Source organism: Candoia aspera, chromosome 2 (genome assembly GCF_035149785.1).
Source record: "Candoia aspera isolate rCanAsp1 chromosome 2, rCanAsp1.hap2, whole genome shotgun sequence".
Lineage (NCBI taxonomy): Eukaryota > Metazoa > Chordata > Lepidosauria > Squamata > Boidae > Candoia > Candoia aspera.
Genome location: NC_086154.1, coordinates 32,396,841 through 32,424,788, shown reverse-complemented (window position 1 = coordinate 32,424,788; position 27,948 = coordinate 32,396,841). Strand labels below are relative to the sequence as shown.

Sequence of the window (27,948 nt, the reverse complement as noted above, 5' to 3'; positions counted from 1 at the left end):
AGCTGTCTCACAGATAGTAGCTTCATTTGCCCTTGCTGCACCAGTGATATGTAGCTCATGTAGAAATGGTAGAAAGTATACAGCCAGTGATAAATTAATGTCTTCTGTTTTAATAGTATTTTAGTTTTTAGTTTTATTTTGTTCTGTGCTAAGAGCCTATAAACATTGAATATAAAACTTAACATTTGGATATAAGTATCACCAATTTAGGTTTGTCAAATCATGATTATAGGCTTTTAGGAAAGCCTCCAAGACTCAGTTTCCATGGTTGAGTTGTGTTTTATAGGATTGGAAAGTTTTCTGTTTTAACAATTTTTGCAGTGTTTTTTTTTTTTAATAATTGCATTCATTTATTCATTCATTGGTTTGAATTTTGTCTTGTAATGCATCTCCATCAGGCTTGAAGTAAAGTATGTTCTAATAACCCTTAAAAGTATATATTGTTTTAGCTAATCTTTACTATGTGTTGTGTCTAGTCCAATGTTCCTTCCCTTAATTGCTTGATTTATAAACAACATTAATTTGTTTATAGTACACTTGTGTTTCATCCAATGTGAGTATAACATTTAAACTAGGTGAATTAGGCTTGCTGTGTTTCTTTAAAGAGATGGTTAATTTTCACAAGCCCATAGTTATTAAGTGTCTTTAAACAGCTAACCAGGAAATAAATCTGAAGCTATGTGAAAATGGGGTATACTGTGACACCGTACCCAGTGGATTATAGTTCTACATAAGGTATTATACAGTTTGGTATTCCACACCTCAGTTTAATTCTTATAGGTCAGTTTAATAATTGCAAATCATTTAGAATTGAGAAGACAAAACTATTATTGACAATACAGACAATATATTGTTCAAGGAGCAGAAGAATGGCACCAATGGCATCAACAAGGAAGGGGAGCTGAAAATTGGCAAGGTTTGTTGCAGTGCAAGCCCTGTCCCTTTTGAACATGCACTGAATGGTACACACATATCTTGGCCTAGATTAAGAAATCATTTCATTTATGAGCAGTTTGTTGAAAAAAATATTCCACAATCAATATTTACCAATCATGTTTCCCTTTGAGTTCTTAACTAACGTTGAAGGTAGTTTTAATTAATTTTACTTCTGAGTATGGGGGCATAAGTTGTCCTGCCATAATAGGTGTATTAAATGTCTATTATCGTCAACTGTGTTATAATCAACTATAATAATTTGGTTTAATAATATTTATCATTATCTGTTGTCCTTTTGGCTTCATATGTGCAAATAATGCATGGATTGGTATTTCTTTACATAACAGTTTTCACTTTTTCTTTTCCGTTGTAAACTATCTGCAGTAAGGACTGTTAAATGTATGTTTCTCTCCGTTTGTATGATTACTCCTTTGAAATAACAATAGCAAAATCTTCCTTGGATCATGCAAGATTCCACATTCCTGGTAAATATGTGAACATGTCCATGTTTTTTTGGTTCTTGGAAAGAAAACACTTGTTGAAATAATATTTTGAGAGAAATATTTTGCTATTTTTTGAAAAAACACATTAATGGGTAAAATCATGCAAAATTGGACACTGTATAAAAATAGTCAAGTCAAGATTTGGCTATTTTTGGTTTTGGTCTATACTAGTTTACTGATCATCATCTTCTGCCGTGATTAATCTCTGAGTTTGATTAAATATTTAGTCATTGGCAAGCACACCCCTTTGAGAAAGTGGCTTATTAACACCCCAGACAAGGTGTTTCAGTATTTAAATCCCACTTTTAAAATAACAAAAAACCCATAGGTGCATTAATATAAAATAAGTTATATAACATAGCTGTATTAGTCCGTTACAAGAAGAGCAACATGGCATGTTGTACCTTTATAAAGATCTCCCCTTAAGGAACACAATTATACATGATTCCATATGCTTATTCCCCTCTTCTTTAACAGATTTGGGGGGAGTATGTCAGAATGCTGTCCTGCATGAGTTGAATACTTTCCCAACTATAACAATAACAACAGCAGTTGAACTTTTAATATAGTTTACAAGGCACATAAGAATAGGTAACGGTGTCCTCTGAGTATTTTGAATATCAAATGGACTATGGATGATACACTTACACATGAGTAAGCAGACATAAACTTTAACTATAATCCTTACTCAAATAAGTCGTCTAGATCTACACAGCACGTACGTTGCCAATTAAACAAATGGGCTGTTTGGTTTAAAATATGAATACGGTCCCTTGTGTATGTAATTGAAGGGGATTGTGGGAGTCATAGTCCAGACTATGTAATAGTTATCAGGTGGATCATGCTTCCTGCAATAGAACAATTAATCATTAAGATAGCTATACAACAAGTTTTTCTTTTTCTTTTTAAAAGACCCACATCCAACTATAGATTTTCCAGTTTTCATTAAACAAATTCAGTCTGCATCTAAATCTCATTTGTAAAAATACCAGATAAATGAGACCAGAAAAGTGGGGGGAAAGGGTATTGTAGTTTAAAAAAAAAATCATGTCTATATTTGGAACAGGTCCTCCTTATGATTCTTTTAAGACAGTAGATTTACATTGGATTAATCAGCCGTTCAGATAACTTCTCCCCCCCCCCCAGGGTATATAGATAAAGCAAAATTTGAATTTTCCCTAGAACAATACAAGAAACCAGAGAAACCATGTGAAATAAATATTTTAGTTATTTATTCATATGCCTAGGAAAATTCTTCTCTGTATTATTACGAGATTTAAATCTAAGACTTCCTCTTCTACATTTTAAAACTTTTCTTTTCTGTTCTTTTCTTAGAAGCACTATGGATCCTAATGAATGTTATTTCTGATTTTTTTCAGTTAAATAATGTTTAAAACATACCTGCTTTGTGTGTGTATGTGTGTGTTTTCAAATACACATACAGTTACACAACTTCTTTGTTTTCCTTTTTGTATTTGTTACCTTTCTCCAACTCATTAGATTATAGGCCTGAAGGCAGATTTATTGTTTTTGTGAGCATATAGAATTTAGATTACAAGGCAATTTATAAATAATAAATACTATTATAAACGTCCCCACACAATGCACTGATACATTTATAATAGCAGCAAGATTACAAGCTTTACCTTTCCTCCAGAATGAGAAATAGGTTAAAAGTGTTATTGTAAATAGCTCTGACTTCATAATATTTATGCAGAACGCTTTTCAGGAACGCTGCTGAGCCACAGATAGTTAGCACTGGATGGTATTGGTTTTAAGTTGTGTTCATCTAGCTTTAACAAAGCTGGCTGTGCATACAAATCACACTTCCTGTAGTCATCAAATCAGTTTGGATTTTGGTTGTTTCTGTTGTTAAAGCCATTGTAAACTAATGAGCACATCTTTGTTGTTGTTCAGTTGTTGAGTCATGTCCGACTCTTTGTGGCCCCATGGACCATAGCATGCCAGGCCTTTCTGTCCTCCACCGTCTCCTGGAGCTTACTCAGATTCATGTTCATTGCATCGGTGATGCTATCTAACCATCTCATCCTCTGTCATCCCCTTCTTTTGCCTTCAGTCTTTCCCAGCATCAGGGTCTTCTCCAGTGAGTCCTCTCTTCACATTAGGTGATCAAAGTATTTGAGTTTCATCTTCAATGTCCGTCCTTCCAATGAACAGTCAGCGCTGATTTCCCATAGGATTGACTGATTTGACCTCCTTGCAGTCCAAGGGACTCTTAAGATTCTTCTCCAGCACCACAGTTCAAAAGCATCAGTTCTTCGGTGCTCAGCCTTCCTTGTGGTCCAACTCTCACAGCCATACAATACTGCTGGGAAAACCATAGCTTTGATTATATGGACCTTTGTTGGCAAGGTGATGTCTCTGCTTTTTAATATGCTGTCTAGGTTTGCCATAGCTTTTCTCCCAAGGAGCAAGCGTCTTTTAATTTCATGGCTGCAGTCGCCATCTGCGGTGATCTTGAAGCCCAAGAAAATAAAATCTGTCACTGCTTCCATTTCTTCCCCTTCTATTTGCCAGGAAGTGATGGGACTAGATGCCATGATCTTAGTTTTTTTTTTAATGTTGAGTTTCAAACCAGCTTTTGCGCTCTCCTCTTTCATCCTCATCACTTTCTGCCATTAGGGTGGAATCATCCGCATATCTGAGTATTGTTGATATTCCTCCCGGCAATCTTAATTCCGGTTTGTGATTCATCCAGCCCGGCATTTCTCATGATGTACTCTTCATATAAGTTAAATAAGCAGGGTGAAAAAATACAGCCTTGTCGTACTCCTTTCCCAATTTTGAACCAATCGGTTGTTCCATGTCTGGGTCTAACTGTTGCTTCCTGACCCACATGCAGGTTTCTCAGGAGACAGGTAAGGTGGTCCGGTACTCCCATCGCTTTAAGAATTTGCCACAGTTTATTGTGATCCACACAATCAAAGGCTTTAACATAGTCAATGAAGCAGAAGTAGATGTTTTTCTGGAACTCTCTTGCTTTTTCCATTATCCAGTGAACATTAGCAATTTGATCTCTAGTTCCTCTGCCTCTTCGAAACCCAGCTTGTACTTCTGGTAGTTCTTGGTTCATATGTTGCTGAAGCCTAGCTTGTAAGATTTTGAGCATAACCTTGCTAGAATGTGAAATGAGTGCAATTGTGCAGTAGTTTGAACATTCTTTGGCGTTGCCCTTCTTTGGAATTGGAACATAAACTTGACCGTTTCCAATCCTGTGGCCATTGTTGAGTTTTCCAAAATTGTTGGCATATTGAGTGCAGCACTTTAACAGCATCATCTTCTAGGATTTTAAATAGCTCAGCTGGAATGCTGTCATCTCCGCTGGCTTTGTTGTTAGTAATGCTTCCTAAGGCCCACTTGACTTCACTCTCTAGGATGTCTGGCTCAAGGTCAGTGACCACACCATTGTGGTTATCAGGGACATTAAGATCTTTCTTTTATAGTTCTTCTGTGTATTCTTGCCACCTCTTCTTAATCTCTTCTGTGAGGTCCCTGCCTTTTTTCTCCTTTATCATGCCCATCTTTGCACAAAATGTTCCTTTGATATCTCCAATTTTCTTGAAGAGATCTCTAGTCTTCCCCATTCTATTGTTTTCCTCCATTTCTTTGCATTGTTCATCTAAGAAGGCCTTCTTATCTCTCCTTGCTATTCTCTGGAAATGTGTGTTCAGTTGGTTTTATCTTTCCCTTTCTCCCTTGCTTTTTGCTTTCCTTCTTTTCTGAGCTATTTGTAAAGCCTCATCAGACAGCCCCTTTGCTTTCTTGCATTTCTTCTTCTTCGGGATGGTTTTAGTTGCTGCCTCCTGGACAATGTTACGAACCTCCGTCCATAGTTCTTCAGGCATCTGTCTACCAGATCTAGTCCCTTAAATCTATTCATCACCTCCACTGTATATTCATTTCGGTATTGGCCATCTGGTGATGTCCATGTGTAGAGTCGTCTCTTGTAGTATGGGCTTATCTACCCTGCCAGATTACCCTGTCTCCAGTAGTGGCTGATGGCAGGAACAGACAATATATTCACTCCTTCACTCACCACAAAGTCACCCTCCAGGTGTGTTTTTCTCCTCTGCTTTCAAAATATTATTTCTTGTGTCTGTCATCTCAAACTCTGTTCTCTCTGTTTTGACCGCAGCACATTACCTTTTTCCACAGCATTCCCTCTTACCTCTAGTGACCAGAGAAATGATAAAACAGTGCACCACTTGACTTATTAAAATAATATCCAGTGCAAATAAGGAACTTGGAAAGAAAAAATAGTCTTTGTTGGGTTTTGATCCAGCAACAGGCAAGAGTTGTAATCACTGCCTATTGCAGGACACCTATTAAAAGTAGCTCTGGAAGACTTTGGAGAGCAATAGGTCAGCAAGAAAGGATTTTTAATTTTGAACCTGATTATTGTACCAGCATATGTGTGTGTTTTGATGATTTTATTTTGTATATATAAATTTGATTTGTGTGTGTGTGGGTGTGTGTGTAAGATCCACAAACAGGAAGGAAAGTGGTTGGAAAGCTGGAAGGGTACAGAAGCAGGGGAATTATCCAGTGGGAAGACATGATAGCCTACAGCCTGGATTAAATGTTTTTCTTAGCCTGAACAGGGTTTTCTTAAACGAGGAAGCCAGAATGAACACAAGACAGGAATAGTTTAAGAGTGCAGTGTGGATATAGTCAGCTTCATGCCTTTCTCTACACAGGTTGATTTGTAACTTCAGTGAGAGACACATAACTGAAGCTTTGGAGAATAAATTTGCTGACTTCACTCACTTCATTGAACTCATGACGTTATACAGATAACTGTAGATAGTAGTGTTGGATTGCTTTGGTTTACCCTCCGCTCTTTATCAAGCAATTCTAGTTGCTAGAAGCTGCTTCCATCCTTTTCAGTTATGACAAATTCTGCAACGGACATGAGGCCTCAAAGTGACGTGAATTCTTTGACTAGAAATCCGTTGCTTCTCATCTATTTTAGAATTGGGTCACTTCTTTGTGAAGCACCTCATTGAAACAAGGGTAGCCATTGTGCATAGACCTTGTGGATAGTAAGGATCAATACTTCTCAGCAGAACAATTGCTGTATTTATTCCTCAGTGCAAAACAAAAATTGAATTGTTGCACAGAGGTTCCAAGGAACATTCAGGAAAACTTAAGCTCTATGTTTAAGTTACATGTTGTTGTTAATTGCTGTCAAGTCATTTACAACTCGTGGCGACTATGTATAACAGAACAAAATTCTGTTTGGTCTTGCGCCATATGCCTGACTGTTCCAATGTTTGCATCCAGTGTTGCTGTAATTGTATCAATCCATCACATTGTAAGTCTTCCTCTTTTCCGCTGGCCCTTGACTTTACCAAACATGATGTCTTTCCTGACGATGTGCCCAAAGTATGAGAGTCTAAGCCTAGTTATCTTCTCCTCTATGGAACATTCTGGTTGTATTTCTTCTAAAACTGATTGGTTTGTTCTTCTGGCAGTCCATGGTATTTTCATTAATCTTCGCCAACACCACAATTCGAATGCATCCATTCTTCTTCTATCTTCCTTTTTTAAGGTCCAACTTTCACAAGCATATGTGGCAATTGAGAAAACCATGATGTGAATCATACATTTTTTTTAAAAGTCAGTTTTGCTATTATGTTACAGAGATGTCACTTATGTATTATATGGTTATTCTAAAAACATTAAAACAATCCAAACAGCAAATTAGCAGTACTACTACCACTTCAACAAATTGTCCTTTAAAAGGGTGAGGCACTGAAATGGTAATTACTGCTGTTAAGTGGCTTGGGCAAACATCTGTTGTGTGTGTTTTTTAGTGTTAGAAATAAAACTACACTTTGGAATATAACTATTTTTTCTCAAGCCATTGTTTTCACTATGCCTTGTTGTAAAGACCATTTACTTTAAAGTGTCCTTTGAGTACCCCATTGAACATCTGTACCTGAGAAGCTGTCTTTTATAAAATTATAAACAAAAACACAGACTCTAATCACTTTTGCAGCTTTCTGAATTAACCTTATTAAGGATAAATAGGCGATATTCTTCTCCTGTTTGTAATTAATTTGAAGACAGAATAGGGTGTATACTGTACATCTGGGAAAGCAGTACTGGCATGATCACTGTTTGAGAATGTACAGTACGGTAGTCATCTAGGCTTTACTGCATGAAAGAACACTTCTAATGTATTGGAAGTTGAGCTACTTCAATACCTTTTGTTGTAATTTGTTTCCCCAACTTTCTAGTTCACATTTGGATTCAGGATTTTACACCATTTATAGCTTGTCCTATTTCCACTTCAGTTTTGTCTTGTATTGTAAAGAATGCCTATGTAAGTACTTTGAGAGCTAATTTCCAAATATTGCAATTTTTGAAGTTTTATTTTAAAAAATATTATAGTTGCATAGGTCTGAGCTGTGAAATTTCTGAAAATTTCTGGCTAAATTGTTTTGAGACTTAAGTACAGGGGCAGAAAATGCATGTCCTTCCAGACTCCAGATCCCATCAGCCAAGCCTTTCTAGCTGATATTTGAAAGGCCACAGATTCTTCATCTCTGTTTTAACAGAACGATCAGAGATGTTGGGTCTCTTCCTCATGATTACACCCTTCACAAAGAATGGTATAGGGTTACCAAAGTTAAGGTAAATGAACTGAAATACAGTTCAGTTTTAAAATTAGAAGTAAATTTGCTTTGTTTTATTTCTTTGAATTCATTCAGGATGTGATAAAATAACTGTAAAATGATCAGGAGAAAGCATCATGTATTTGCATTTCTAAAATAACACATAAGAACAAATTTTGTGTATCCCCTTTTAAAGGATTTTTTGGAAAACAGTGGTCTTTAATTTGTTAAAAAAAAGTGATGAAATTGTCCTTTGATGTCAGTTTAGAATAACTATGTTTTGCAGATGCACTGTTGCGAAACTTGGTCACCCTGTTGCTTGCTATTGATCCAATGACAGGAGCATAAAATGCATTACATCTGCCTGCTGTAATAGGAATGATTAAAAGAGAATGAAAGAATACAGAAGAACATATGCCAGTGTCTTTAAATCACCCATTCTGTAGCAGCTAGTACATTGCATATGGAGGTGCTACAATATCTATAGCAGCTTCTTGAAACACATCCTTCTAAAGGTCTTCTGTTGGTTTGGACCAGGAGGCTAAAGTGGAAACCCACAGAAGCTCCTCTTTCAGTTTCCCAGATTAAAGTTAACAGCAAGACACACACAGAGTGAGAGTTGTTTCACACAGTGATAAGATGGGCACCTGCCATGTCCCAGCCAGTTAGCAGGTGCAAACTGACCCCCTCCAAGCAAGCAGTTCTCTTCTCCACTGCATTGAAAGTGTGTGTGAAAGAGAAAAAAAAAATCACAATTACAGCTGTTTGAATAGTGCATGCACACAGACATAGAGTCATTTGAAAGTAAAAATTACCTTGAGTATTCTTGTATTGTTACTTTGACATTTTCTCCTAATAAATACTACTAATCTGAGAACAGACAGTTGTTGCTTCCAGTCCAGTACGATGTAAAAGACGTCTGACAAAAATAGCCATTCAGCTTCCTTATTTTGAATTTGTAAACAACTGGACATAAATACAAATGTGGATTCAGATTTATAGAAAGTGTGTTAAATGTGTTGCATATTTAGATAATGCCAGCTTCTGTTCCCTTAGAAATTAGTAGAAACTTACCGGGTGGTCCTTAACTTTTGCATGCAACTCTATCTCTTTCTAAGAAACTTTGCTGTTGTTACTGTTATTATTTAGATAGCCTCCCAACTTAATCAAATAACTAACAAGTAACAAATAGCTAACAAGTAACATCTGTATCAAAATAATAGGTTAAAAAAAAAGACCCGGTAAAAAATAAACTCTACGATCAGCATAGGGCAAAAACACAGACAGGGCTCCACTGTCATCCTGATCTTATAGTCTGAGGGAAGAGCCAGGTTCTGAAAAGCCAACAACGTTGGGGCGAAGTTTGAGACTATTGAAACCTCCAGGGAAAGAGTTTTATATATTAGTTTCAACCTAACCCTAACTTTAACCCTAACCTATTTTTTTTTCATAGCCACATTTATTTAAAAATATAATTACTGTTTCAAAATAGTAATGGGCAAATTTTGCCAATTTTAAACTGAATTGTGATTGACAATTATAAGCAACTCTAGCAAGTCCTTCATTAAAATCCTTTAAGGCATCTTTTCCTTGTGCTTCATAGTCAATTCCTGATGAGTTTTATGTCTTGCAGTTCTTCCCGCTTCGGCAACAGAAGATATCCTTCAATGAGAAATGAATCCCATCATTCTTCCTGATGTTTTAAATTATTGGCAAGCACTTGAAAATGTAGTTTTCCCCATTGTCTGACATTAATAAGGCTTTCAGATATTCTGTGAAAACTAAATTTCTCACAATTTTTTGTGCCTTTGTGTTCCTTCTGCTAGAAAGTAGAAGGAAGGTAAAGGAAAAGAAAGAAAGAAATGTATTTTCTTCATCATCATGAGCTGAATAACTGCAGTCAGATACTTGGTACAGTTGTGGTAGATGACAAGACAGGGTTGTAACGTTTGTATTGAAAATACCCATTATGAATAATTGAAGCTGGTTTGTATTCCAAATGAAGCAGCTTTGTAGTAATAATGTTTAATAGAGAATTGGTTTCTTGTAAAGAATACTTTTATGGAAATTAATTTGAAAATTAATGGAAATACATTGATTAAGACCAGATATAGGTCTTTTTTGTAGTTACCTGCTTATTAAAACTTCTGTTCCTTTTTCTTTTTTTGGAAAAACATAGGTATTGAACACTTACAGACAAAAACAAGAAGTACTGTATCTGTGCGGGAAGGGCAAGGGGTTGTTCTCCTCTGTGGAGCCCCAGCTCATTCTGGAGGTAAGGAATCAGTAAATCATAATCTATTCCATGATCAGCCAAAATGACTGATGTGCAACAGGGCAGTTTTTCTTAGAAAAAATGTTATGAATCTCTGTAAGTCATTATTTCAAACTATATTAGGCATTACATTATTTATACCTTTAGCTTTGTATGCTATTTTTTTTTTTTTTTTTTTTTACAAATATATATTTCAGTAAACAGTAAACTGGCATGCCTGTGGAGGGAGGGAAAATATGAAAGGAAATGGTTTGAATAGAGATTGAATGGTACTGGTAAAGGACAATGCAAGCTGTTTCTTGAAAGAAAACAATGTAAGGAATATAAGTAACATGTCTACTATTCTCATAGTTCAGTGTGGCAGGAAACTCAAAACATAGAAACTCAGAGATCTAGTTAAATCCATTACCGTCATTTCTACTACATTTAAAGTTATTTATTATAAACTTGGCACTAGCATCAGAACTATCAAGGTTATATATTGATATTATATAGATTATATAAATCTATTTTATAAATCTATTTCATACTGCTGAGAACTGAGACTGTATTTTTTTCTGGCTTCCAAAAGCTGTGTTGCCATCCTCATATTATTGAATTGGAAATGTTTTCAGCAGCTGCTGGTATTGGCGGTGAAGATTCCCAAGGAATTAATGCAATTCCATCTGTTCCTTTTTTTACTTCTTTTTTAAACAAAGGTCTTTAAGATCATTTATAGAGAAAAGTGGGGGAAAAAGAGAAAAGTGGGAAACTATTTGCTATTCAGATCAAGAGTATAGTCATATGCTAATTACAACACAATCTTATGCATGACTACTTAGAAGCAAATCCATAGAATTTAATGCTTGGTAGTCCTAATGTCATGGTCTCCGTTGCGATGTTCGCTCCATCGTAACGGTTCGCATGCCAGAGTGTTGATGCGTGTTCCTGGCTGGGAGGGTGCTGCTGATAAACCTTGTATGGGGAGATGTGTGGGGCTGTGCCAAGAAGGAATGTGCATTACACCTAATTAATTTGGATCTTCTAAAGTGAACTATGGTCCACCAGATGGCATAGCTTTTCTCTCTAATAGAAATCAAAGATAAAGAACATGGAACCAAAAGATGTGTGAATGAACAGACACACAGACACACTCACCCCTTACCTTACCTCTATTAGGAGTACTTAGCATATAAAATGGCAATAATAATAATAATAATAATAATAATAATAATGGAATTCTTCCATTTGAGTAACTATTCATCCATATCGGAGGCCATTATATTTATTCCATGTCACAAGAAACAGAACCAAAGCCAAACATTGTGAATTATTTAACACAGAATCAAGATCAAAATGTCTCTCCTGGTGCAGAATCTCTGAAGTAGAAACCTATGAGGAAAAGTCTTATACAGTTTCTGTTGTTGATGTAGTACCTCACTACTGTAAAGTTGCCCATATTCTTAATAATCTTTTAAAATTTACCACGATCTAAAAATGACTAGAATTAGCAATGTAACATATGAGGAAAGCTTACGTATCATATAGCCACAACTCTTTAAATTGAATTCTGTTTTCATAGTTATGGATCCAAGCCAACTTTACAAACCTGCTGTGTTTCCTCAGTCATTGTGATATTCTGTGTGACAGATCTAATTATTACCAGTAGAAGAGAAGGAACTACCAACTCAGACAAACAATCAAGCAGTAAACAACACCCTAATCAAGGAACTATCAAGGAGAGAACAACACCACCAACAACATAGGCAGGGCAAGCTGCTGTATATAAAGAGAGAGCAAGGCCCACTCCCTCTTTGCACTGAAGATGTTGCCTAGTCAGGCAACGAAACATCTGCAAGCAAACAACAAGGCTCAGAGAGCACCAAGGACTCCACAGGCCTAATTAATTTCATACAGATACAGTTGCTATTCTCCATATGATGATAGCTCATGATGATTTCCCCATTATGTTCATCACTAACACACTGATTTCTGCAGACCTCAGTCTGTATTTTACTTTATACAGTACAATATATTGGGCAAATGTTGATAAAGAATTATTAAAAGAGCATGAACCTCCATTTTCATTTGGAAAATTCCATTTCCATTTAATTTTAAATTGTTTTCCTTATGAACTACAGCCTTCTATGACTTGCAGAATAATTTGAATTTACAAATCACAGCAATAGGGATAGCTTTTTAAAATCAGGTTAAAAAAAGTTCCCTCTGATGAGAAATTAATGGACAATTGAATGAAGGACCAAATACCTTTCTCTCTTTTTTCGCCTATAGGGTTTTTTTTTACCTATGTGGGGTGTGTGTGTGTGTTGTGTTTACCTATGAGTAAAGAAGTGTATTGGATGAACTGTTCTCAGTTTTGTAGCCAAGTTGGCTGAATGAAGAATCAAGGGAAAGCAGATTGGAATTAGAGTAATAAACTCACAATGGACTTCTAGACCAGCAGCTGCTGGTCATACTGTATAGCAGCTGGACAGCAGTAGTAACTCTGACTAGGCATCAAAAGGAAGGGAGGGGAATAAATAAATAAATAATGACACCATAACAAGCCTCAGTGCAGAAGATACCAGACTTTAAAGGTAGATGTTCCTCAATCCTTATACCAAACAGCAAACTAAACTTTGATATTTTTCAGAGGGGTGGCACTGCCCCAGGTACAACTAATATGCAAATTGGGAATCCTCCTGGATTCTCACCTCTTGCACAATCAGCAAGTGGCAGCCATGACCAGGAGGGCTTTTGAACAAATCCATCTGGTGTGCTATTTGCATTTGTCCCTGGATTGGGAGGTCCTTCTCACAATTGCTGATGTCCTGGTCACTTCCTGTCTGGAGTATTGCAAGGTATCTGCATGGGGCTATACTTGGAAACCACTTGAAAACTACAATTGGTCCAGAATGTGGCAACAAAATAGATAAGGGCGCTTCTCATTTGACCCATGTGACAGAACTGCTCTGGTTACATCATAGGCTTCCAAGATGTTGATTGTCACATATAGTATAAAGCCTGATCATCCTGCCTGATCAGTAAGCATCCTGCCTGATCAGTAAGATGTGGATGAATTGGTATGTTGTGAGGCTTGGCATCTTGTGGAACTTAAGAAACCTCTCAGTAACTGTGCCTGCCCTGTACATCTTGTTGAGCTTTTGTAAAGGTATAAAATCTAGGTCTTCCAACAGGTCCCATGGAAGAATATAGCATGCTGTTCCTTCTTGGTGATTGGTTGGGAATATATTTGTTTAGTTATTTTTTTTTGAGTATGTTCCATGTATCCTGCTATTGATTCTTATTCTTATTTTTACTTCTTTTTTTAACTTGATCTTTTATTCCTATTATCTAAGCTACCAAAAGTCACTTCATGATTGAGGTGACGTATAAGTTGATTTGATAAATAAATGAATATGTATAAATATTTTTTCATGTTAATACATATAATAATTAAGCATTGTAACTGTTATGTAATAATTACATATTTATGGTGAGTGATATTTTTTTTGACCTTAGAAAGGATGTAAATAATTTAGGAGCTTTATTAGAGGACAGTATATCTTTAACAAGTACTATAACTGAATTTGGAAATGCCATTTGTGTGTGGTTTGGGGAATAGGAACAGTGAGAGATAAATCAGAATTTATCTGTAAATCTCTGGGTGCGTTCAATGATTTTTTACTTCCCTTTTTCCAACCACAGCTACAGTGAAAGTACTCTACCCACACAATTATTCTTCTGTTAAAATGAATAAAACTAAGAGCATAGCATTGTTCTGCTACTCATAATAGAACTATTCTATTGTAAGTTTATGTCTTTGGTTCCTAGTTTCAGTTGATGGATCTCAAGGTTTTAGTAAAAACAAACATGTTTTGTCAGTTGGGTAAATGTTAGATAAACTTTTCATACTATGAGAAAACTTCACTCCAGTTTACTAGGAAAAAAAAATCTATTGTCGATCTCGAGCTATATAGTCTGGCTTCACAGGTTATTTTGTATGTATCATTGGATCCCTCAGGGCTCTTAGTTCATGGACTGAACTTCAAACTTCCTTTAATTTTTCCCCTAAGATATCATGTAAAATTGGCAATGCAGTCTGAAATGGACAGTTAAAGAATCTCTGTAGGTGTAACTTGTAGAAACCTGCCAATCCCTTATGCATTTTAGCAACAGTTGTGTACAGTTAGGCTAGCACTTATAAACCTCCCTGTCAGATTTCACAGTTGAGCCTTGTTGCTTGGCTTGGCTTTATATTTTGTAGCATGTATTTCAGAAGAAGCCTGCTAAGTAAGTAATTTCTACTACAATGAAGACAGTTCAGCCCTTTTTGATTTTTTCACAATACTACTTTGTTGGGTAGGGGGCTGGGGTGAGAAAATATGAATTCTGCAAAGCATTATGAGGAATAGCTCTGAAACTGTCCCTCACCAAAGATAAAAAGCCCATTCTTCCCATTGGTATTGTTTGGGAGCAAAATTGTTCATACTGTTTTTGCTTTTCATATCAATATTTTGTTTTCTTTGTTTTAAATAAGTGATAAATTAGTATTTCATATCACAGTTATGCTTTATAGGTACATGCAGGCTTCTATCTCATTACCTTTTATAGGATTCAGAAATTGTATATCCAACCTAGTTTGGACTATTAGGATTTCAGAAAGCCATGTTTTCACATCTTCTGCTACTAGTTGTGGATGAATCTCACATTTTGTTTTCTTCCTCATTTTTTTTTTAAAGTCTCAAATTCTTTCACAATTATTTGTGAAGCAGGTTGTAAAACAGTAAATTTTTCACTTTGGGTACTCGCTACCTGCTCCCTTTTAAACTAAGGTAGAGATGCCTTAGACAATATTCCATACTTACAAGAACCTCTAGTACTAGAAGCAAGCCCAGCATTACCAAGTTGGAAGGCTACAGGAACTGATGGAATACCCATTGAAATATGGCAAGCAACAGAAGAAGTAGTAGTAAAGGTCCTAACCAAGCTATGCCAACAAATCTGGAGAATGACACAGTGACCGACAGATTGGAAGAGGTCAGTCTACATTCCAGTACCAAAAAAAGGAGACTTAACAGGGTGTGCAAACTATCATACAGTATCCTTAATTTTGCATGCTAGCAAAATAATGCTTACAATCATCTAACACAGATTAGGGCCTTACAAAGAAAAAGAGATGCCATGTTTAGAAGCAGGGTTAAGAAACAGCTGAGGAACATAAGACATCAGTGCTGATGCATGCTGGATAATTGAGAAGCTCAAAGAATGCCCGAAAGAAATCATTATGTGCTTCATTGATTATAGAAAGGCCTTTGATTGTGTCAATCACATCAAACTGTGGAATGTGCTCAGAAGAATGGGAATCCCAGAACATTGTTTTCACGAGAAACTTACCTACAGGGCTGGAAGCCATAGTATGGACAGAAAATGGTGAAACAAAATAGCTCCAGCTTGGTAAAGAAGTGCAACAAGGCTGTATACTCTCCCCTTATTTATTCAGCGTATACAGGTAGCCGTTGACTTATGACCATAATAGATACCAGAAAATTTGTCATTAAGTGAGGCATTTTTTTACATTTTTTGCAGTGGCCATTAAGCAAATTACTGTGGTCATTAAGTGAATTACATAGTCATTAAGCAAATCATGTTGTTAAGTGAATCACGCAGTTCCCCATTGATTTTGCTAGTCAGAAGCCGGCTGGGAAGGTCGTAAATGGCAATCACATGACCCAGGGATGCTGCAACCATTGTAAATACATTCTGGTTGCCAAGCTCCTGAATTTTGATCACATGACTGCAGGGATGCTGCTATGGTTATAAGTGTGAGGACTGGTCGGAAGTACCTTTTTTCAGTGCCTTCGTAACTTCGAATGGTTGCTAAACAAATGGTCGTAAGTCAAGGACTACCTGTATGCTGAATATGCATTAAGATATATTAATATATATAATAATTATAATAATAATAGATGAATGTTATTTTCTTTTCTGTTTTAGTTCTGCTTTTTTAGTTTTTAATGCTTTTTAATAATTACTATATAATGGTTTTTGGTAATGCTTGTTTTATAGATCTACTGTTTTATTGGATTTTTTTTTTTATAGTAAATTTTACTAGGTTTCAAGAGAAGGATAGAACTACAAAAAAAACAAACTACAAAGAAAGAAAAAAAAACTAAAAAAGTGCGGAAACACAAGAGATTTTTTTTTTCAAATTTTCAAAAAGATGTGGCTTCCAACTTTAAACAGCAAGGATATACAAAAATATCCATAATCAATTTCTTACTCTATATTAAACCAAAACACCACATTATTTCTATAAGTCATTCCACTTCAACACATAATAAAAATCACTAAGTACATTCTTTAACCCTAATACAACAGTTTTAATAATTTTAATCTTAATAAACCCAAAAAACAAAGCCAAACTGTGTTTACGTAAAGTGAGAGTGAGATAGCAGAAAGTTCTCAAGGGAAAGTGAAAACAGAAAGCTGTAGGTTCAAATCAGCCAATTCAACATCTAGGAAAATGCTAATATCTTCAAATTTAATACAAAAATAATAACAGGAGGAGAATTGTTTACTCTCAATCTTTGGAATTTCCTTCGGAAGGAAAACGAAATCCAAAACTTAAAATATATTTTTTAAAAAAGTAATCCCCAAAATAACGTTAAGCACCAAGAGAACCAGCTTCTCCTCGCTGTAGAAAACCTCTCTTGGGGTACATATAGTTAAAAAAAAAGTACAAATTGGGTGATTTAGAAATGGGGTGGCCAGTCTTAGTGTCCCTTTAAGGCTACAGTGCAGCTTGGAAAATGGTGGTGTCCCTGCCTCCCAGCTGGCTCTTACCAGTCGAACATGAAATGCTGTTTGTGATCTTCTGGCTGCAAGCAGCTGTCCGGAGGACAGATGGGATGATTCCAGGTATTCTCCTTGATGTGGAGAACGTTTCTGGGCTTCAGGAAAACCTGTCTGAGCCTGAAAAAAGTTACCGCGTTGTCAGCTCCGCCTTTTGAACCAGCAGGCACAACCATTCAGTCCGCGATTCCCACTGGAAGCCTGTTTTATTTGATTGTTATACGCCGCCCAGAGTCACTTTTTGTGAGATGGGTGGCCATATAAGTTAGATTAATAAATAAATAAATAAAATATTAAGGGAAGCTTGGTTGGAAGAAGATGAGTGTGTTTTTAAAATTGCAGGAAGAAACATTGATAATGTGCACTATCCTGATGACAGTACCCTGATAACCAAAAATGCAAAGGATCTGCAAGGTCTAGTAATAAAAGTAAAGGAGCATAGTGAAAAAATGGGATATAATGACAATTAAATATAATGAAGGCCAAACTAATGATTACAGACAGAACAACCAGCCTTAGAATTGATAATGAATGTTTATTTTTATTTATTTATTTATTCAATTTATAAATAAACATGATATATTTATTTATGATTTATGAGCCGCCAATCTCAAATCAGTGACTCTGTGATATCACAGTGGTGGATAGCTTCTGCCTTTTAGGATCAACCATCAACAGTAAAGGAACAAGCAGTCAAGAAATACACCGCAGACTAACACTTGGTAGAGTGGCAATGCCAATTGTCCTACCACCAGTCTACCTGCTGCATTTTGTACCAGCCTCAGCTGCCAAGTAATTTCCAAAGGGTACCCTACTGAAGTGCACTACAAATATCCAGCCAAATGAAGATCAGGACATAAGGTAGGGTCACCAGCAAATCTGGTTGAGATAGGGTTTTAACTAGCACATCAGAGCACTCATGAAGGTCTTGGAAAATATATTCAGGTGCTGTGATATGTCTATACCTGTGAAGATCAGAGTCATGCACGTCATAGTATTCCCTGTGACACTCTATGGAAGCAGGATGGGAAGAGTATTGAGGCTTTTGAACTTTGGTGTTGGAGAAGTCTCCTGAGAATACCATGGACATCCAAGAAAACAAACTTGACTATATGCCATCAAGAGAAGGTTGTAGTCCTCTATCACTGACAGTGCCAATTTCTTTATTTTCTTATAAAAATTCTGTTTTATAGATTTGTATTAGATTTATTCTTTTGTTGGCTTTATTGCCATTTTAATCTATTTAGGATTTTATTAATTTGGTAATTAGCAGGATGTAAATTGACTGAATTTATAAACAACTCAATCCATATGAACTTACTTTTAAAATCTTACGAGTTTAAGATGTACTTTAGAAATTTAATTGCAAAGCAAGTAGCAGGTATAGCTTTGAGGCAAGGACTACAGGTAGTTCTTGCTTAACGACCATTCGTTCAGTGACTGTTCAGAATTATGATGATGTGGAAAAAAAGACAACCGTTCCTTGCACTTACAACCATCACAGCATCCCTGTGGTTATGTGATCAAAATTCATGCACTTGGCAACCAGCTCGCATTTACAATGGTTGCAGCATCCCACAGTCATGTGATCGCCATTTTTGACCTTCCCAACCGGCTTCCAATAAGCAAAATCAGTAGGGAACTGCATGATTCACTTAACCACCACAATGATTCATTTAACAACCACAGCAAAATAGTCATGGAATGGGGTCTGGATTCACTTAACAGCCATATCACTTAGTGACCTAAATTCCCAATTGTGGTCTTAAAATTATTAAGAGAGGACTGCCTTAGTTTTTGGTACTCGAAAATATATTACACCAGTTCTGGAGAAATGTAAACTGCGTATGAACACTTAGAGAATACTGGTGCTTTTTTAATAAAATAACTCACAACTTGAAATTTCAACAAACAAAAGGGAAACTAGTTCTAACAAAGAACGTAAGTATTTTAAGGTAATTTCTGTTAATGACTATTGCAAACAAACAAACATTGATTTCCAGCCATTGTTTATGTTTTATGCAGCTTTATGTTCACTTTTCATTATCAATAGGACACAATTTGTAATTCTTTCAACTATTGAAAACAACACAATTGTTTGAAACAATTACATGCACAGTTCTTGGGAGCAGATTAAAACATCCATTTGTCACTTGAAATGGGCTATAGTTAATTTTGCTTCTTAAAGTGCAGTTTTTCACTTTCAGGATGAGACAAAAATGGAACAGGGCCTAACACCTTGAATGATGCTGTTAGTCTGGAGCAATTATCTCAGGAATAAGATAAAAGAGGACTAATCTATCAGATCCTCCCAGTTGTAGAAAACACTAAATGGACATTTTGTTCATCAGTAAGACCAAATAAATGAAGGTGTTTGGTAAAAAATTACCATTCTGAATTTAGCATAACTCAAAACAACAAGGGACATTCAACCTATCAGCTTTTCTGTTACAAGATTACAAGTTCCACCTGTCCTTGTTTTCTTTTCTTTTTCTATAAATGACTGTTGTGGAAGTGCTGAAAACTTACAGGGCTGCTAAAATACACATACAGAAGGTAACATTGCACAGATTTAGTTTGAAAGGAATGACTGGTTGATTAATTGTCAAATCTTACATTTCTTAAATAGTAAGAGAGAAAGAGAAAGAGGAGAAAACACGATGCTGGCAGTTTTCCACAGTTGGTCAGATACTACAAAACTGCCAAATTCTCCAGTAGTGTATCCTGATGTGGAGACTAGAATCTATCCCCAGATTATGTTTGCTGCTTCTCCTATATGTGCATTATCTGTTCTGATAACCTAATGTATAAGCAAGTCCATGCTAAATTTATACTGGGGCTAGTGTCAGGCGGATCTGTCACAGATTTCTTCTCTTATTTCACACCACCCTTGATTCATAACATTGAATTCCAGATTATACATGGAGAAAATGACAGATATTTTTAATGTAAAATGATAGTCCAAAGTCTGTTTCCAAGGGTTTTGAGATTAAGATACTGTATATAGGGGCTTTACATTCCTGAGCCAAATGGATTATTACAATTCCTGAGCTGAGTGGCAGTCTTTGAAATAATACTGATTTCTTAGGTTATTTTATATATTCTGTTTGAACTTTTCCTAAAGCACAAAACAGATTTTCCTAATGTTTTCATCTAGTCACATCTGCTGAGGAATCAGTAATGAGGAAGCAAATTGCTTAGTTTTGAACTAATAGAAAAGAGACCTGCTTGTCCATTGCTTTCACATAGTACATCTATAATATTTATAGTCCAGCATCATATGAATGGGAAGAGGTACAAGTACAAAGTGCTTGTAAATTGATGCAAAAATGCAATATTTTTACATATACATTCCATACATATGTGCTGGTATAAAGGTATATGAAAAGGAAGTTTGTTTTTTTAATGTTTCTGCTTGGACACTGTAAGACAGATAATACTGGACTAAGCAAAGCTGTCTAGACTTGAAGGAAGAACTTTAGGAAAGAAGGGAGGAGTGCCTGATTAACTAAAATGGATTCTAGGAAGTGTTGGCTGCTGAAAAGTTTTTTTGTTTCAGAGGAGCCAAAGGCGATACTCCTGAAATGTTCCTGGGTGACGTCTAGAGAAATCAACAAAATAGGACAAATGGTTGGTGAGGGACATACCTTCTTAGTGCAGATGGCCTTGGGAGAGGCTGAAAAAAGAAGGCCAGGTCCTATCAGACCAAGAGAGAATGCCAAGCAGCATAATTAACACCCTTGTTTATCTCTAAGCAGGAAGGGGGCTGTACAAAAATACTATAAACCTAAATAACCACAAGTTTGAGCTGTCTACATTACTTGGAGAGAAACAGTTAATTTGGATTTGTTGGCACAAGTAGCAATAAATCACTGCCACAATCCTATTCCTTTGTAGTTAAGGCTGAGAAGGGAGGAGGGTGTGAGGGAAGAAATCATGCTTGTTTAACTGTCATAATAAAATACTGAAGAAATTGCTTTAGATGCCTGAAATTAAAACTATCTCTGTTAATTTAATTTTAAAAATTTACAAGGAGGTTTTTGAATGTGTATGTTCGATGTGTATGTTGTATTTCCCATGAACCCAAGTGTTTGTTACAGTGTGTTGCTCCATCACAACACAAGCTTTACCCTTTTGTACTTACTGTATATCTGACACGCAAGTACATAAAGGGCAGTGTTCATCATGATGATGCTATGTACCATTTGTAATTTGCTCCTCCTCTCTTCCATACCCCACAATTGCCTGTGACTGTCTGGTATCCAAATGAAAAGAAGTATTAAGTAAATTATGAGTTAACAGAAAAAAGCACTAGGTTGAAATGAGTTCTGAACACAAAATAACACATAACTTCATGCCTTCTACTTTAAAGAATGTCTGAGTTGGAGGAATAGTTCCCAGGATATTGTTAAGAATCATTACTGGGGAATCATCTGAAGAAGTATAACTGACAGGGGAAAGTTTATTTTTCTTCAAGTAATATCTCTAGAAAGGGGTGAATAGAATAAACAAAATCTGTGTAGCAAGATATTTAATACATATTTATTGGAAAATAATCCTATTTTGCTTGGACTCTGTCAAAATAAAATTAAATTCTTGTGGTAGGTTACAGAAGGAACATAGTGCCCTCTTTCCAAGAGAATCAATGAAAATTTGAGATAAATGGAAATGGCAGAGAAACCTAAATGTGTGCTCTTTCATGGAATATAGTAAACTTACTTTCAAATAAACATGTGCAAGAATGGCAGTTTTCTGGCTTAATGGGTGCTACTTGGTTTTAGTATAGAACATAAAGAACATCAAGTGCAAAATGGTGACTAAATTCATCTACACACTGTATATACATACAAACCTACAGTTCACTACAAAGGTTCGGGATTTCTACAGACTAATTTAAAAATAGTTTAACAATTTCAGGAAATGAAAGGTGACCTTGATAACCACCTAGTAATTTGCCACCAGTTTATGATTTTTTCTTCCCTGCTATTTATCATCCTAAGACTTACTCTCATATAAGTGTGTATAAAATTAAAGCTTCCATTGCAGCCCTAAATGGAGTTAAAAGTTGAAAAATAGTACCTCATCTGTTGATACTTTGAAAAAGTCTTTCGGCATGTATTTGCCAAGGTAAGAAATGAGGGCAAGACTCCTGGTGTATTGTTTTTCCTCTTGTTTCTCCCCTTTTATTTCAGTAGAGTAAATCAGTTACCCCATCTGAAATTGCTATACTAGGGGTACTGATAATGGAACATCCATGGAAAATAAAGTAGTTTTGGAGTCAGTGGATGAAAAGGTCATTCCATCAGGTTGTATCCCATTGGAGGCTTTCAACTCTGGAATACTTCTGATCCTCCCCCCTACAGTTAATCACAACTGGAAGAGGGAGTAATTTCCCTGTCCTAACTATTCCTATGTGGTGTGTGTAAGACCTAGGAATTTTAAGATTTGTTCACAGTATAGATAAGGATATATGTTTTCTTTGATGCCTTTCTTGCTTACCTGTTCGTAACCAGATTCATGTTATTTATTTTCCAAGGCTCATCATCTCTTGCAGCAGAAGATGCTCATCCAAGTATTATTAGTATCAGTTTGTACCACTGTAAATGTCACAGTGCTCATGCTGAGGAGGAACTTTTAACAGGTGCTAGAAAAATTTATTTTAGCCAAACTGGCATCCTCTTAGGCATCTTCCTATGAAACAATTGAGGGGGGGGGAAGTTATGGGCCTGACATAAAGCATTATTAATGATAGATTTGTAACTATTTTTCTTTGTCACTGAATCATAGCACAAGCTAGAAAAGATAACTGCAGATTTGTTTATAACCTTAATATTTATTCAAAACAGGAATACTCTTTAGATTTTGTTTAACCTAAGAGAGGTTTAGGTGGAACAGCTGTAGTACATCAATTATTGTATAGCTGCTAAAATTTTAGCTGGGACCATTCATCTAGAACGCCTCTCCTGCTAGGAAATCATTATACTGACAGCCAGACAGAAGTGGACCAAGAAATGTTGTTGCTGAGCAAATGATTAGATGCACTAATGCCCAAGGGGGAGAGGGAGGGGAAGTGGCAAAATGTGTTGTGATGACATGACGCAGAGCCCACGACTTCTATAATTGCATCCAATGTCAGGACACAATATGTAAGGCCAGTGTTCGTGTTTGTGGCATTGCAAGGCACATATTTTTATCATCTAGGTGTCCATGATTAGATGACATCCCCCCCTCTCTATATATACACATACACACACATACATACACACACAGACCCACACATATACATAGACATGCACACATACATACTAGCCAAATTGGCAACTAAAGAATATCTTGACACAGGTGATGACATACATAATGAATAGCAGAATATTATGCCTAAAGAGAGCACTTACAACATTCATAGCTGTATCTTCTCCAGGGTGTCCTGTCTTCTCATTATGTGGCCAAAGTATTTCAGTTTTGCCTTTAATACCATTCCCTCAAGTGAGCAGTCTGGCTTTATTTCCTGGAGGATGGACTGGTTTGATCTTCTTGCAGTCCAAGGCACTCTCAGAACTTTCCTCCAACACCACAGTTCAAAAGCATCAATCTTCCTTCTCTCAGCCTTCCTTATGGTCCAGCTCTCGCAGCCATATGTTACTACGGGGAACACCATTGCTTTAACTATGCGGACCTTTGTTGTCAGTGTGATGTCTCTGCTCTTAACTATTTTATCGAGATTTGTCATTGCTCTTCTCCCAAGGATTAAGCGTCTTCTGATTTCCTGACTGCAGTCAGCATCTGCAGTAATCTTCGCACCTTTGTAGGAATACAAAGTCTTTCACTGCTTCTACATTTTCTCCCTCTATTTGCCAGTTATCAATCAAGCTGGTGGCCATAATCTTGGTTTTTTTGAGGTTTAGCTGCAAACCAGCTTTTGCACTTTCTTCTTTCACCTTCATCATAAGGCTCCTCAGTTCCTCTTCGCTTTCAGCCATCAAAGTGGTATCATCTGCATATCTGAGATTGTTAATGTTTCTTCCAGCAATTTTAACTCCAGCCTTGGATTCCTCAAGCCCAGCATGTCACATGATGTGTTCTGCATACAAGTTGAATAGGTAGGGTGAGAGTATACAGCCCTGCTGTACTCCTTTCCCAATCTTAAACCAGTCCGTTGTTCCGTGGTCTGTTCTTACTGTTGCTACTGGGTCGTTATACAGATTCTTCAGGAGGCATACAAGATGACTTGGTATCCCCATACCACTAAGAACTTGCCACAATTTGTTATGGTCCACACAGTCAAAGGCTTTAGAATAGTCAATAAAACAGAAATAGATGTTTTTCTGAAACTCCCTGGCTTTTTCCATTATCCAGCGGATATTGGCAATTTGGTCCCTAGTTCCTCTGCCTTTTCTAAACCCAGCTTGTACATCTGGCAATTCTTGCTCCATGAACTGCTGAAGTCTACCTTGCAGAATCTTGAGCATTACCTTACTGGCATGTGAAATGAGTGCCACTGTTCGATAGTTTGAACAGTCTTTAGTGTTTCCCTTTTTTGGTATGGGGATATAAGTTGATTTTTTCCAATCTGATGGCCATTCTTGTGTTTTCCAAATTTGCTGGCATATAGCATGCATTACCTTGACAGCATCATCTTGCAAGATTTTGAACAGTTCAGCTGGGATGCCGTCGTCTCCTGCTGCCTTGTTATTAGCAATGCTTCTTAAGGCCCACTCAACCTCACTCTTCAGGATGTCTGGCTCTAGCTCACTGACCACACCGTCAAAGCTATCCCCGATATTGTTATCCTTCCTATACAGGTCTTCTGTATATTCTTGCCACCTTTTCTTGATTTCTTCTTCTTCTGTTAGGTCCTTGCAATCTTTGTTTTTGATCATACCCATTTTGGCCTGGAATTTACCTCCAATGTTTCTAATTTTCTGGAAGAGGTCTCTTGTCCTTCCTATTCTATTGTCTTCTTCCACTTCCGCGCATTGCTTGTTGAAAAATAATTCCTTATCTCTTCTGGCTAACCTCTGGAATTTTGCATTTAATTGGGCATATCTCCCCCTATCACTGTTGCCTTTTGCTTTCCTTCTTTCTTGGGCTACTTCTAGTGTCTCAGCAGACAGCCATTTTGCCTTCTTGGTTTTCTCTTTCTTTGGGATGTATTTTGTTGCCACCTCCTGAACAATGCTGCGAGCTTCTGTCCATAGTTCTTCCGGGACCCTATCTACTAAGTCCAGTCCCTGAAATCTATTCTTCACCTCCACTGCATATTCCTTAGGAATATTAGTGAGCTCATACCTAGCTGATCTGTGGGTCTTCCCTAATCTCTTTAGTCTGATCCTAAATTGTGCAAGAAGAAGTTCGTGACCTGAACTACAGTCAGCTCCAGGCCTTGTTTTTACCGACTGTACAGATGTCCGCCACCTTTGGCTGCAAAGGATGTAGTCAATCTGATTTCGGTGTTGTCCATCTGGTGAAGTCCATGTATAAAGCCGTCTCTTAGGTTGTTGGAAGAGAGTGTTTGTTATGCAGAGTGAATTGTCTTGGCAAAATTCTATCAGCCTATGTCCTGCTTCATTTTGTTCTCCCAGGCCATACTTACCTGTAATTCCAGGTGTCATTTGACTGCCCACCTTAGCATTCCAGTCTCCTGTGATGAAAATAACATCTCTTTTAGGCGTGTTGTCCAGTAGGTGCTGCAGATCCTCATAGAACTGCTCTACTTCAGCTTCTTCAGCATCTGTGGTTGGGGCGTATATTTGGATCACTGTGATGTTAGATGGCTTGCCCTGAATTCGAATTGAGATCATTCTATCGTTTTTTGGGTTGTATCCAAGCACTGCTTTAGCCACTTGACTATTAATTATGAAGGCTACTCCATTTCTTCTGTGGTCCTCTTGTCCACAGTAGTAGATCTGGTGGTCATTTGATGTGAAGTGGCCCATTCCAGTCCATTTCAGTTCACTGACGCCCAAAATGTCTATCTTTAATCTTGACATCTCACCAATAACCACATCCAATTTGCCCTGGCTCATAGATCTTACATTCCAGGTTCCAATGGTGTGTTGATCCTTAGAACATCGGATTTGCCGTTCACCACCAGCACCGTCGGCCGCTAGCCGTCCTTTCGGCTTTGAGCTAGCTGCGTCATCACGTCTGGGGCTAGTTGAACTCATCCTCTGTTCCTCCCCAGTAGCATTTTGACCATCTTCCGACCTGGGGGTCTCATCTTCCGATGGTATACCGACATATCTCTGGTTGTACTGATCCATTTAGTTTTCAGGGCAAGAATACTGGGATGGGTTGCCATTACCTTCCCCAGGGATCGCATTTAGTCTGACCTCTCTGTCATGACCTTCCCGTCTTGGGTGGCCCTTCACGGTTTAGTTCATGGCATCATTGAGGTGCTCAAGCTCCAGCACCATGACAAGGTAACGATCCTTTGCTGAAGGCTGTGTCCTCTAATACTTCTAATATTTCAAAGTCATTCTATTCTGATCATCAGTGCCTCATTCCTCTTAAGGTCAAGGGACCACCTATCCCACTCTAGTTCTGGACTCAATTTAAAGATCTGGTTTCTTCTTTTAAAACTCTTAATTAATTGTACTGAAAGCCATATACCTGAAAAAATAATGTTTCATACCAAACTGTTTGCAGGATAAAATGGGTTGGATATGAGGTTTTCACCTAAAAAAGAGCTTTTGACTGAGATGAGGTCTTAGCTATGTAATGACACTGACATTGTTATTAGTTTGTTTGTTTATTTAATTTATATAGCAACCCATCGCAGACCAGTGGCTCTAGGCAGCTGACAATAATAAAAGTTATGATTTATGGAAAACTCTTTCTATTCTTACAGATACTGTTAGCATGGCTTGGATTATGTTTTAAGTGTTTATCATATTTGAGCTTGTTCATGTTTTATGGTTTTATTGTGATTCCATTTTAATAGTTGTATTATTATAAACCACCAGAATTTTTTTTTAAAAAGGATGGTAAATTAAATATTTAAATTGTTTAAATGTTTTTATAGCAAGAACAAAGGATGCCATTCAGCTCCAATTATTAACATCTTTTAAATTTCATAATTTTGATTATTTGTGTAAATCTGGTACTTCATACTCAAAATACTGTATATTCCATTTAACCTAGTATGTACTTAAAATTTCTCACCAATACATGATTTTTATAGCACATCACATTCAAAAATAGTTTGGTATTTGGCTATTCAAATCACTTGTTTAACAAGAGCACAAATCAAGGATATTCCCTTTGCAGAAAAACACCTGCAGTTACCAATCTGAAATTAGGCAGGCAGAGACAACTATTCTTTCAAATTCAAAGGCACATAATTGTTTTAAAAAATGGAGCCAGACTCAAAAGCCTCTACACATAATTTCTCTGAGAACAATCAGGTATTAACATTTCAGAAAGATCTACTGGGAAGATTTGTAAATTACCTACGTGGATCAGCAAGATCTGTGATTGATGTATAATCCTAATAATATAGCTTGAACAACTATTTCACCTCCATTATATCAAGAAAAGAACTGTAAAGATTACCCTAACTTGAAATAAATAATACAGTAAAAGAATACAAACCTCAAAAATACACACCAAACATTATTTTTCCTTGAAGATAGTGATAGTTTATTGAATGATTTTTTTCTTTGTAGCTGCAAATAGTTTTCTAGACGCAGTGGGTGTGTGGTTTTTCACCTTATATTTGGACAAAAAATATGAAGCCAAACTCCATTATTTTAAGGGC

The 27,948-nt window shown here is 36.7% G+C and overlaps 1 protein-coding gene across 2 annotated transcripts in view; it reads left to right on the top strand.

Annotated features, from left to right (window-relative positions):
* LOC134489117 (contactin-3-like) overlaps window positions 1–27,948 on the top strand; it is a 157,155-nt gene that overhangs the window by 51,976 nt on the left and 77,231 nt on the right. For both annotated transcript variants that reach the window (XM_063291599.1, XM_063291598.1), the window contains exon 2: window positions 10,260–10,355. In XM_063291599.1, the coding sequence (XP_063147669.1) occupies window positions 10,260–10,355 (96 nt within the window). The remainder of the gene's footprint in view (window positions 1–10,259; window positions 10,356–27,948) is intronic.